The sequence below is a fragment of the Poecilia formosa genome, unplaced genomic scaffold (genome assembly GCF_000485575.1).
Source record: "Poecilia formosa unplaced genomic scaffold, Poecilia_formosa-5.1.2 Scaffold220, whole genome shotgun sequence".
In the NCBI taxonomy this organism is placed as follows: domain Eukaryota; kingdom Metazoa; phylum Chordata; class Actinopteri; order Cyprinodontiformes; family Poeciliidae; genus Poecilia; species Poecilia formosa.
In genome coordinates this window covers 238,887-251,263 of record NW_006800159.1, presented here as the reverse complement: position 1 = coordinate 251,263, position 12,377 = coordinate 238,887, and the positions used below count along the sequence as shown (strand labels likewise).

Here is a 12,377-nt window from a genome sequence, read left to right as displayed (position 1 = left end):
AAGTTTTAAAAATTATGTAAAATATGACATTTTTGAGGCCCTGTGTGCTTTCAAACTTTTGTCATAAAGTTTGGACACCCCTTCTTTGACATGTCTCTTCTTTCAATTTTCTTAGTTTGCATTCAGTTGAACCCTAAAGGAGAACTTATTGCTCCATAACAAATCCAACAGGCAGTGATTTAGACTGAACACTAACTAACCTCAGTGACTTTATTTTGCAATCACCAGGTTGAATGAAGGCGATCAAATCCGAATTTAAGCTGTCAGTCACTCTTTCCTGGTAAGACCAACAGCTAGATCTAGAGCTAGTAGATTCTGTAGTTGGCTAGTTAGAGTAGCGATTAGATTTTGGGTCTTTTGCTAACAGAGTGAGTCGTACTTCGATCACAAAGTAACTGAAATGAGAAAACCAGCTGATGTGAGAATCATTAGCACTTTGCTAGCATAATTTAAGTTGGACATTTGTTTCTAGCTACAGCATGCTAACATTAGCTAACACTACACTTTATAAAGTGCTGCTGATTTGTTTTGTAAAAGACAAAGTTGCCTTAGAATCACTTAATTTTGGCTATATGCTGCCATTTTCATAAATACACAAATACATTTCACTTTAAAGGCAACTTGAGTTTGTTCAATCTTTTCTCGATTATAACAATGTATCTTTGCAATGAATCTCTACAACAACAACAAAAATCAACAACCAAAATAAAATTCCATTGTTTTTGTTTTAAGTATATGTCAACTTCATGGACCATAATATTTCACACTGCTATGGATATTTCACCAAATAAACATTTCCTGTTTGCTCTGCTTACCTATGGAATAGCTGTTAGAACAGAGGTGTACTGGAGGATGATTGACAACGCTAAGACCCTCCTCCTGACTCTGATTGGTTGTTTCTGGCTGAGCAGTGCATTTCTGCAGTATGTGACGGGAAAACACATAATGCTGCCCCTTTTAGAACGATGTTGTGATACGCATATTGATGACTGAGTTATTCTTATTTTGAGCTGTTTGTCTTTCCGTTCTCCTCCCAACATCTCATCTGTGCACATATTTTGTTGTATTTTTTCTCAAAGGTGTCAGTGAGCTTCTCTGAACTTTCAGAATGAACAAAACAAACCTTGCCTTCTTTTTGTAATTCCTTCCTTTCTGTAGTGATCGCAGCTTGTAAGAGCAGAGGGAGCAAGTGGAGCTGAGGAGACTTTCCCTTTCTGCAAAACCATAAACATGAACCAACGTGACAGGAGAAAACCGATCCCTGGTCTAACGCCTCTCCCCCTCCGCATGTCCAACCGAGAAAACGTCTCCGTGTCTCCTTCCCTCACGCTCACCGACGTCACTAACGGCACTTATATCAACATGTTGCAGCCAACTATTGGAAGTTGTAATGTGAAACTGTTCTCTGTAAAGGAACTTGCAATAGATGATTGTGGAGAAAATAAAAAAGGTGTTGTTTTGTGCATTGTGCGTAAAAAAAATACAAAAAAAAGAGGAGGCGGCGCTTTTAGCTCTACTCTCTGTTGTATTTGTTGCCTCCTTCTCATCCCGCTGACGGTAGTTATTGTCTTTTGTCCTCATGAGGCGTGAAAAACGAAACACTGACTCTAGTACTGAGGCCGTTTGGCTGCTGAGGTGTGAACACATGAGAGGCTTTTAGTGATTTAGGTGTGGCTGTACAAAGACGCTGTTTCGTGTGTAAATGTAATCCCTTTAAAGACACAGTATGACATTGTTCTGTAAATAGTATATATATATATAAAGAGAGGAAAAAACAGTATATGAACAGATTATTGATATTTCCTAGTATATCAGTATGATCTTCCTTGCTGTGGAGAGGTTGAGTTGATTTTAGTGTAGAAATAAAATCACGTAACGGATCGTTGGCCGCTCCGCCTGTACGCAGTGATGTTCCGTTCGTTGTGGGGAACCCCATGCTGCATGTGCATAGTGTGGGTATGAATGGTTGATTAAGGTTTATTCAAATGCAATTATGTATGTGTGTGTGTGTGTGTGTGTGTGTGTGTGTGTGAAATAACTGTGTACACCCCCCGAAAAAAGACAGCTGGCTATCATTTTGTATTTTTTGTTGCTTAAGCCATGTGTTCAGTGATCAAATAAGAAAAAAGAAATCTAAACTTACTGTTCTGTTCAGACCATTGGCGGTGTGTGTATGTGTGTAAATAAATGTTAATGTGCAGATGTATTATTGCAATAAAAAGCACATGCACAGCAAAACAGAGCGATGGTGTGTTGTGTGTCTGGCGTCTTTTGTTGATGAACAGGATGAAATGATAGACAAATGTTCTTCTCCAAGCGCTCATGACAAGCTGCAAGCCGCACTGAAAAGCTCTCGAGGAGTTTCTTAAAGTTGAACATGTATGAAAAGTGCCCAAAAATGAACACGTTGACCCAAAATGGCCGACTTCCTGTTGAGTTTAAGGCATAACTCCAAGAGACCTTTTTTTCTTGTTTTACAGAGTGATACCGATGTACCAAATTTCAGCTTTGCACAACTTGTCTGTGGGCCTACCTCACGTTAGGGGGCGCTGTAGAGCAGTTAGCCACGCCCAATTTTAAATCCACTTAAATATTCAAATTTCATACAAGGGACAAGTTTTATAAAGATTAATACGTTTTTGTAGCGTTTTTGTAGCTCAACTGGGGGTTCTTTTGTCTTGGCCTAATAGCACAACACTGACAGCAGCTTTTAATTTACAGACTAACATAACCTGAGAAAATACAAAATGCTGTTTTAAACTGATTGTTTCATTAATTAGGGGACAAAAAGGGTTTCTAACCTGATCTCATTTGGAAAAATAATCTCCCCTCATGAAAGGGGCAGTATTATGCAAAATGTACTTTTTTGAGCTTTACATCATGTTATAATGTTATTGCCTCATTAAAAAGAAGTAAAAAAAAAAAAAAACATGTACCTACAGTGTTGTTTTGATTCTTTTGTGCATGTATGATAAATCTTCTAATCTCCCATGGCAACCATTCAGCTCTGAAAACCACCTGGGTGGAGCTAGCTCCGCCTTTGAGATGCTGTTTTTTTCTTGAAGCTACAGTTTCAGAGTTTCTGTGTTTCCGCCTCACAGAGCAGCTCCTTCAGACTAGCCAGCAGCAATTAGCAAACACCTGTTGGAACTGAGAATCTGCTGAGGTCATTATAGCAGCTACTTCACAGTGAAGTGCTGGTAAGAACATTGTAGTTATGACAACTTCCTGAAGGCAGAGTTTCAGAAAGAGCAGGAGTTCTTAAAGAGACAGAGGCCCAATTTCAAGAAATTAAATTACAAACTCAAATTTCTTTTAAATCATATTTAATATAAATAGCATTTTTATGAGAAGTGAAGATTACTTAGCGTGGTGATTTTACAAGTCACACATTTAAGAGTGTGATTTAAATTAATGCTATTTCATATAATCCACTGTAACTCATTTCAGATTTTTGCTCCTGTTGTCCCTGTAAGCATCAGGTGTCTATCTGATCCTCTCTAGCATCACGAGACCCTCTGAAGGAAATGTTTTCAGCAATTTAGACGACAAAGCTCACAATTTATTGTAATAATGAAGAGGAAAAAAATACAAATGTCTCTGGAATAAAGTCAAAGAAGCAGAACAAAAGCCAGTTGTTGTTCTAATCTAGATCTAAAGAATTCAAAACAGCATAACTTCTAAGTTGATGTTAGTTTCAGTTTCTTCATAGGATCACAATGAAAACAATAGAAGTGAGTTCATTTCACTTCAATATCAACTGAAGAATGATTGTTCTGCAGATCAGTGGAAGAAAATCAGAACATCCAAATACATCAATACACATATTAAAGCAAAAATAATTGAACCCCAGAGAAGATGAGATTTTCTGGTGGAGAAATATTTCATATAAGAATAAAAGAAAACATCAGCAGAGATCATTAATGGTTCCTGGAACACAGAGACTGAGAACTACATTTAAACCAGAGAAATAAAGGAGAACAGAACAGCAGAACCATGAAGCCTGATCAGCAATCAGAGAGAAGAGAGGAAATCTAGTTGGGTTTCATGAACTCTGCAGAGGATCCAAACCCAAAAATACTCCCAACCCAAACTCCAGCCAGCAGCGGCTGAGTGAATGTGGTCTGGACTCTGTGGAGGAGAATGAATTAATGGAGGAAGAAGATAGTCTGGTTGTTATGTTTTAATTGGTAATGAAGCAACAGCAGTAAGTAATGAAGATGCAACAATGTTAGAGCAAATATTTTCTAAAATTCATAGTGAAAACAAAATTAGTGAAAAGTAGAGAAAATGTAGAATAGCAACCTTATTAGAAAATCAGGAAATAATAAAACAAGAACAAGGTAATGTATTTATTTTTTAATAGTGGAGTTTAGACCTTACTTGAGGAAAGTCAAATGTTATATAGTGATAAGTGAACTTAGTGAATATCAAAGTTAATCTTATTTGATTTGTATAATAAAGTATGGAAATGTGAAATGTTAAGCTGGATAGAGACTGCAGTAGTACCAATACCAAAACCCAGAAAAGATTGCTTAAAGCCTGAGTAGTTATCTGTTCTGCAGTGAAACAAAATAATCATGTTTGCACTAACACAACACGCCTTTATTCTTTACACATTGTTAATTTTATCCTTTATTTTATTTCCTCTACAGTTTATATATTGACACTTAATGTCTATACGCTGTGATTGCTTGAAACAGGAGGCAAATCGCTTGTCTAAACAAGACACAATCTTGTCTAATAAAGCTGATTCTGATTCAAAAGTTATATTCAGATATAGTTTTAATATATTTTAGTTCGCCTTCCAACAAACCAATCAGTGGAATAAATGGTAGTTTATCCACTGTGGTCACTTTTGACGTTAAACACAGAAGGTCATTAGCATACTAACTGTAGAGTTGAATGTCATGAAAAGAGCTTGTTTGGCTTGACTGTTTATTATGTAACCCCCATGGCGGCAGTGTTCCTGTCTTGCCAGTAGAGGGTGCTGCAGAGCCTAGTCAGGCATCATCCCCGCTTCCAGCTGACCCGCATTCACTAGCGCTGTACAGACACGGGACAGGACCCGAGCGCGGCGAACTAGTCAACAACACCGTGGAGTTTCCTCCCCCACGTACACCGTGACCGTGAAATTCTGGCAGTCCCGGGGTGGCAGGTCGCTGCTGTCGCCTGTTTTCGCTCTTGACAGCGCGTTGAAAGAGGAAGCAGTCTCCCCCAGGAGCTTCAGGCGAACCGGCTGAAGCTGACCGGAATTACACTGTAGCGTTCATTTGTTTCTCTTTTCTTTAATTTGCCGCTCCCGGTGACATGTTTTATGTCGACTCTGCTGGAGGTGCTTTTCTATCCGGAGTGGACTACAGCGCTACAAAGTGACCCGGAGAAAGAGACAGAGGCGCCTCGCAGTCAGTCACGGCGGTGCAAGGTGAGTGGTGTCTTCACGTCAACCCCCCGGCCTGCTCACTGTACTTCTGCCCGCAGATTAACGCGGACTATGCCGGCTTTCTACGAAACGTCAACGTTCACTTTAACCTCTGTCGAGACTTTTGTGTCTGTCATTATGCTGCATTACCTGACAGCCGGAGCCACAAACTTGCTAACCTACATTCTCCATTAATGGGTCAGGGCAGTGACGTTAGGGGCACGGTGCCAGCATATAGACCGGGAGGAATGCGGATGTTTCTGGGTGTTCTGTTCGCACTCGTGGGCTTTCGTCTATGTAGCAAGAGCTCACGTAGTTCAGCTCCAACACATCCAACTGGTTGCTCTTGAAAAGCTACTGGAGACTCAATAGGGAACGTTTCTGTTTCAGAGCCGCGGCGATACCAAGGGGGGAAGAGAGGGGGCGGGATATCCACCTCTATTAGTTTGCTGACCACCTCACTGCTGCCTGGGTGGTTAATATTAAAAAATATTTTACCTTGGGATATTTTATTATCTTTTATACTTGAAAGATTGAGAATAGCACATTTAATAACGACAAAGAAACTTGTCTGTAGAACATAACTCCATTTTATTAAATTTCCTAATTATGGATTCCGCCCAGTCTGTAAGAATGCAGTTTGAGAAGCTGGAAATATTTAGTTGCAACATTAACAGATGCGCTATTAGCTGGCGTTTGCAAAGCAACCAATCGAGGAGTGCCATTCATTATCACTAGTCATTAATTAGCTTTACTCCTAAGAGCAGAGATAAGGAGGATTGTAAATTATTAACTTCTATGTGGTAGAAGTTAATCTACCAAATAGAAGAAACTGTCTTGTCAAGACAGTTTCTATCACATATTAGTGCATATTTGGCATTTGAACTATTGAAATAGGCAGTTCTATGTGTTTTGAGAGCTCAAGTAATTGTGACTTTCAGGTATCTGTGGGTGGTTGTGGTCCCTGACCACAGTGATATCAACAACCAAACGGCATGCTATGCTAGTTGTAAGAATTTGTTCCTATAAAAATGTTTGCTATTTTCTCTACATTTTGTTAAATAAGGGCATCAACAAACATATGTATTAGCTAATTAGAAGATATGATTAAATGTCATGATTGTGTTCAGCTTAATGATATAAATCGTTCTTTTTTTAAAGTAAGAAGTTTTGAAGAAGGAAGAAGCTTATTTCTACAATAGCTTATCGAAGCCATTGTACATTGAGGACTGACATAAATTTTAATCAGAGATATTTAACGGAAATTTACTCCTCCCCTTTTCTTTTCTGTCTATCATGCCCCTAAAATGCAGTCGTACATTTCAGATTAGATTGTTTTTCGAGAACAATATTTGTGCTTGCGGCACTGTGAATGCTGTGCCATGCATCACTGTCCTAAAAGACTATTTATTAGTTAAAAAATATTTTTAATCACAATCTGTATCATTATCACAATAGCACCACAAATATCACAATAAAATTCCATGTCTACAACACAGGGCTGCACAGTGGCGCAGTTGGTAGAGTGGTTGCCTTGCAGCAAGAAGGTTCTGGGTTCAATTCCCAGCCCCAGTCTTTCAGCGTGGAGTTTGCATGTTCTCCCTGTGCATCCGTGGGTTTTCTCTGGGTACTCTGGTTTCCTCCCACAGTCCAAAAACATGACTGTCAGGTTGGTCTGTCTAAGTTGTCCCTAGGTGTGAATGTGTGTGCACATGGTTGTTTGTTCTGTCTGTCTCTGTGTTGACCTGTGACAGACTGGCAACCTGTCCAGGGTGACCCTGCTTCTCACCCGGAACATTAGCTGGAGAGGCACCAGCACCTCTCCATCCTTTTTCTCACACCCTTGTGTAAGAAAATGGTCTGATGGATGTCTACGACACAAACTCACATTGTTAAATCACATTGTTTTTGATCGCTTTTTTTTTTTGGAAACTTCATTTTTGATTCTGAGCTGTATACATAATTTATGAGAATAGAGTGGTGGTAGAGTAATGATCTGGGCCTGTTTTGCTCTTAAGGACCTGGATGATGAAGATTGGAGCTATGAAATGTGAAGTTTTGTTTCTTCTGAAACATTTAAGTGTGACAAAGAAGCATTAACTGTAAAAAAACCTGATGCCTTTGCTTAGATACAACAGATATTGTGCCTGCAGGTTTCGCTGATGTAGTTTTACACTTGCTTATATTCAGGCTGTGGAGCTTTAAAGGAATGTAACTCGTATTGGGTTGTGTAGTTTTAATAGTGACTGTTGAGCTGGAATCCATAAAAGTTCCTGTTTCACTCTGCACACACATTGTACACACAATGTCGACACAATACCTGGATCTTGGTGTGTTGGAGCTGTCTGTAGGAGGCTGTTAGCAGGGCATTAGCAGGATGTTAGCGTGCATCTTGCCTGGTCTGCTGTCACACCACATTTCATCCGTCAGCACGTCTCCCAGCAGGCTCAGGAAGACAGCGATGTTGCTGGAACAAGGACCACTTTCATAGTTAAGAAAATTGATGCTGATCTATCAGTGAAACTCTGTATTTTTTATGTGATGTTCTTAATGTTTACCATTGAGATGCTATTTTAGTCTTGAATAGGTTCACTGATGCATGATGTCTGGATGCTGTTTTATGGGAGCAGACCCTCGTTCACCAGGGTCTGCTATAAAACATGAAAACTTTAAACAAACTGCTGTGGAGTGAATAAGACCATCAGCTGATTCTCCTTTAAATTAAGTCACACAGAAAAAGAAAAAAAAAATCACTTTCTAAACTATTTCAAACTTCTTTAAGCAAACTTTCAGTGTGACTTTACGTGCTCCACTGACGTCCACTTCAGCACCGGACAGCTCCTGAAAGCGGCACACCTCAGGGAGCTGACTCGCATATCCAACACAATGTTAGGAAAAATATTAGGACAATCACTGTAACACATCAATAATATGCCTGCAGTTGGATGGACTCTCATAGTGATGTATGAATTTAGTCTGAAATGTTAAAACTCACAGAAGGAAGTGAGGACAGTCTTTAATGGTGAAAAGAAACAAAAAAAGCATCTGTAATACAACAATACCTTAAAAAAAACTTTTCCAAGCTTTTTTCTCACCAGACTACATTTTTTCTAATTTTAAGACATTCTTATGGTAAAATCACATCTTTATTCTGTTAATATTACAACTTTGTCCTCATTGCTTGACAAAAATTCTCATAGCCCGGCACTAATACTCCGTTGTACAACTCTCAGAATGGATGAATGAAATAAAAATATTTGTGACAATATTTCCTGTCATTTTTATTTTTGTTTTTATATAAGAAAGTGAGAAAAATTTGATTAAAATTAGATCTGGTATGAAAAAAAAATCATAGATTTTATTTCTAACCCATATTGCCCATCCCTAATTTATTGTGATAACAATCTTTTTTCCCCAAATCTCAGAGCTCCTAGATTTGGTATTATAACTTGGTATTCTGCAGCAGTGTTTATTATATTGTCTGAGCAAAAGTTCCAAACGGTGCAGATAATTGTTTCTACCATGCAGAACTAACCAGAAACATATTTAAAAGTGAGCCGTGAATGAATCAATAACGGATGTACGCACGTGGAAACGTAGCGTCCATGTGACGCTGTCTCACGTAGACCAACCTGCGAGCTGCCAGCAGCTACACATGACCTCTCATGTCCTCCCCCTCCCTCTTTTCCCCTGAGGCTAAAAGCTGCCCTCTCCCTCTGCCTCTGCATGTTTCTATATGTGTGTGATGTTACATAAGCAGAGCGCAGAGCGTCGAGGCCCCCGGGTCCCACTGTCTGCTTCCCTCATCCACATGCAGACAGACTCACTGATCTGATGAATTGTCCTCATTTCGTTTGTAGCGTTAGCAAACGCCACAGAAGGCTGATAGACGTATTTTTATTTTATTTTTTCAATTCAGCAGCATCCCGTCTAGCTAGTTAAATTAGCCGTTGCTGTGTAATGGCCTGGTTACGGTTCCAGATACTATCGAGCTGCGTTGTAACAGAGCTGCTCTGCTTCAGCAGCAGTAGTAGTAGCTGTGCTGTTCAGTCTCTTTGTCTCCTTCACAAACTGCTTTATTTATCAGTGTTTCCTTCTGTGTGCCAGACAAACGGAGTGTGATTACACAAGCCTGAGAGCTAAAATAAACACGCCGCCACCGAGGCGAAAAGTCGTGAAGATGAAAATAGATGCAACGATAAGGTGCAGACCTGGTTGGGTTAGAGCTGTCTGTATTAGAAACACCAGCCAGTCTATAGAGTGACTTATATTCTATTACTATTGGCCTATTGACTTGGGTGAATGAAGTAGTAATTTTATGAGTAGGCTTGTTGCAATAAATAATAAATCAGTTGTTGATTTGATAATTAAAATAAGTAACACATCAATAATATGCCTGCATTAATTTGCATGATTTATTATTTTTTTTTCTTTTCTCTCTTTCTTTCTACCAAAGCTGCTCTCCAGTCTGGTGTTTTGGTCCAGCTTTGTTTACAGAGACGTCATAGTTAAACAGTCTCAAAATAACACTGGGACAATTTATCGTCCAGCAAAATGTGTTATCATGACAGGCATATGTATAAGAATACTAACATGAAAAATAACAATAAATTAGTTATCCACATTGTTTTCAAATAAATAACTTTTTTTATTATAATTTTTTTAAAATAGTAGACCAATATAAAAATAGACCACTGTAAGTTGTTTTTTTAAACAACTTATATTCTCTTATAACATTGACTTATATTACATTCATGTCTTTTGAAATTGTTTACATTTTTTCTTGTTACAGCCACAAACTCCTATATACGTCATTGGGGTTTTATATGACAGAAACCTTCAAAAACATATTGAAGTTTTCAGTTGTAAAGGGAGAAAGTATAGAAAAAGACTTATGATTACTTTATAAAAACTGCCTGTCCAGCCTTTATGCTGACCCTCGTCGACGCTTCAATGTTTTAAACATTGAAGGGTTGATAAATAAATCCAGTTTATTTATCAAGAAGGAAATTCAATCTGATGTTATAAAGATTAGACTGCTGTAAAGTATAAAACCAAGTTGGACTCTTGAGCAGCTTTTTCAGTCTCACTCACTCCTGGAAGCCTGAGCAATTCGCTGTCTGACAGATGTGTGTTACTGCTGCTGACATCACGGCTACTTCAGCTCCTGCAGAAGCTCATTGGCAGCTTCTCTCTCTTCCTCCTGTGAGCCATCAAAGTTTGGTTTCAGTTCAGGAGAGTGTGCAGCAGAACCTGCAGTAAATTTTGTCCCAATCTGTCAAACACTGTCTACACATTTGTTACTGTTATCTGTTACTTAAAGTATACATTGTTCATAACAACCCCAGAGCTTTGGTGAGACAAATTAACTCTTAAACAATCGTTCCTTTTAATCAGAACCTGATAGAAGTGCAATCTTCTAGCTTTCCTTGATTATGTAGCGTGCTGAAAAGAAACTGGCCCTGCTACACGCAATATCTGACTACAGGACTCCAAGTAGGACATAAATGTGTAGTTAAAGGAAGGTGATATTGATTGGTCTTCATGAATAATCAGAACAAAGAGACCTGAATACAAGTGGTGCAGATATTTCTATTACAAAAAAAAACAAAAAAACTTCACACTTATTCACTGCTTTGCATGACAAAGTATCAGGGGCACTTGGAGGGAAAAAAAGTCAATTTTTGTTGCTCACCAGTTTTAAGATTTAAAAACAAGAAGTCACAAATCTAGAAACCGTAGATCAACAAAAGTGTCAATATGACGAGAAAAGTGTTGAAAAGATGAGTAAAATGTCAGTATCCTTCATGATATATCACCTTCAGTCTCAATGTTTGGAATTCAGTCACAAAATGGAATTTCAACTTTTTTTTTCTTCAACATCAAAATGTACTTGAAATCTTATTTTCTTGTTCTTTGTATTTTAACTTTAATCTGAAATGGAAATTTACTATTATTTTTTTAAGTGAGCCCAACATTCCTTAGTAAGTTTGAAGGCTTGAAGCTCAGGAACAAAGTACGGTGTGGAAGCAGCGGGCTTTGTGGGAGTTTTGCTGCAGGAGGGACTGGTGCACCTACCTGAATGGAATCATGAGGGAAGAAAGTTATGTGGAAATATGGAAGTGACATTAGTGAGTTCAGGCAAAAATAGGTCTTCTTAGCCACAATCATAAAACCAAATTATTGTGAGAAGCTCGTCTGACCCAAGTTCCACAATTTAAAAGGAAATTGAACCAAACTTTAAGGAAATCTATGATTTTACCAGATTTAATTAATGACAATAAGATGAAAACATTTGTGGCTTTTTTAAATGTACATAAATATCCGGTTTCAACTTCATATTGTAGATTATTTAGCCCCCAAAGATTGCATCTTTAATTACAACTAAGAATTAAAAAAGATGATTTTACAAATAAGGTATGAAAAAATCCAAAGACTTAGACTTGTGATTCAGCCGCCTATAATTTAAACTTCACCTTCTTGATCACCTTTTGTTCCTCCACTGAGGTTTTGCATTTGCAATAATAATAATAATAATAATAATAATAATAATAATAATAATAAAATAACAGAAAGCAGAAAGTCTACTGTGGTTGGCAGCACACAGTTAAGTGTTTAAAACATCTAATCGCTTTACAGCCATAAACAGGTTTTTGTCTTATCTGTAAACACAAAATACCCACCTACTTTTAATCTTCATTGCTCGCCCTTCTAAAACTTTTATCTTTTTTTTCTGTCTATCCTTCATTTTCTTATCTGATGGTTATGCATCTGTTTTTATGTCCCTGGACAATCTGGCCAACTTTCTGTTCTCCTGTCTCTTGTTATCTGGGCTGAGTGGCTGGTCATTATGCAACAGCCTTCCAGGTTATGGAGGACTGATCCTGCCAAAATGTACAGTAGATACACACACACACACACACACACACACACACACACACACACACACACACAC

The 12,377-nt window shown here is 38.3% G+C and overlaps 2 protein-coding genes across 7 annotated transcripts in view; both read left to right on the top strand.

Annotated features, from left to right (window-relative positions):
- nsfa (N-ethylmaleimide-sensitive factor a) overlaps window positions 1-2,238 on the top strand; it is a 36,709-nt gene extending 34,471 nt beyond the window's left edge. For both annotated transcript variants that reach the window (XM_007568274.2, XM_016679778.1), the window contains one exon: window positions 1,159-2,238. In XM_007568274.2, the coding sequence (XP_007568336.1) occupies window positions 1,159-1,174 (16 nt within the window). In that variant the 3' untranslated portion in view covers window positions 1,175-2,238. The remainder of the gene's footprint in view (window positions 1-1,158) is intronic.
- A 2,739-nt stretch (window positions 2,239-4,977) lies between these two features.
- The window catches only part of LOC103149221 (thyroid hormone receptor alpha), a 78,895-nt gene continuing 71,495 nt past the window's right edge, over window positions 4,978-12,377 (top strand). For all 5 annotated transcript variants that reach the window (XR_001664259.1, XR_001664258.1, XR_001664256.1 and 2 more), the window contains exon 1: window positions 4,978-5,425. The gene's annotated coding sequence lies outside the window, so the exon portion shown is untranslated. The remainder of the gene's footprint in view (window positions 5,426-12,377) is intronic.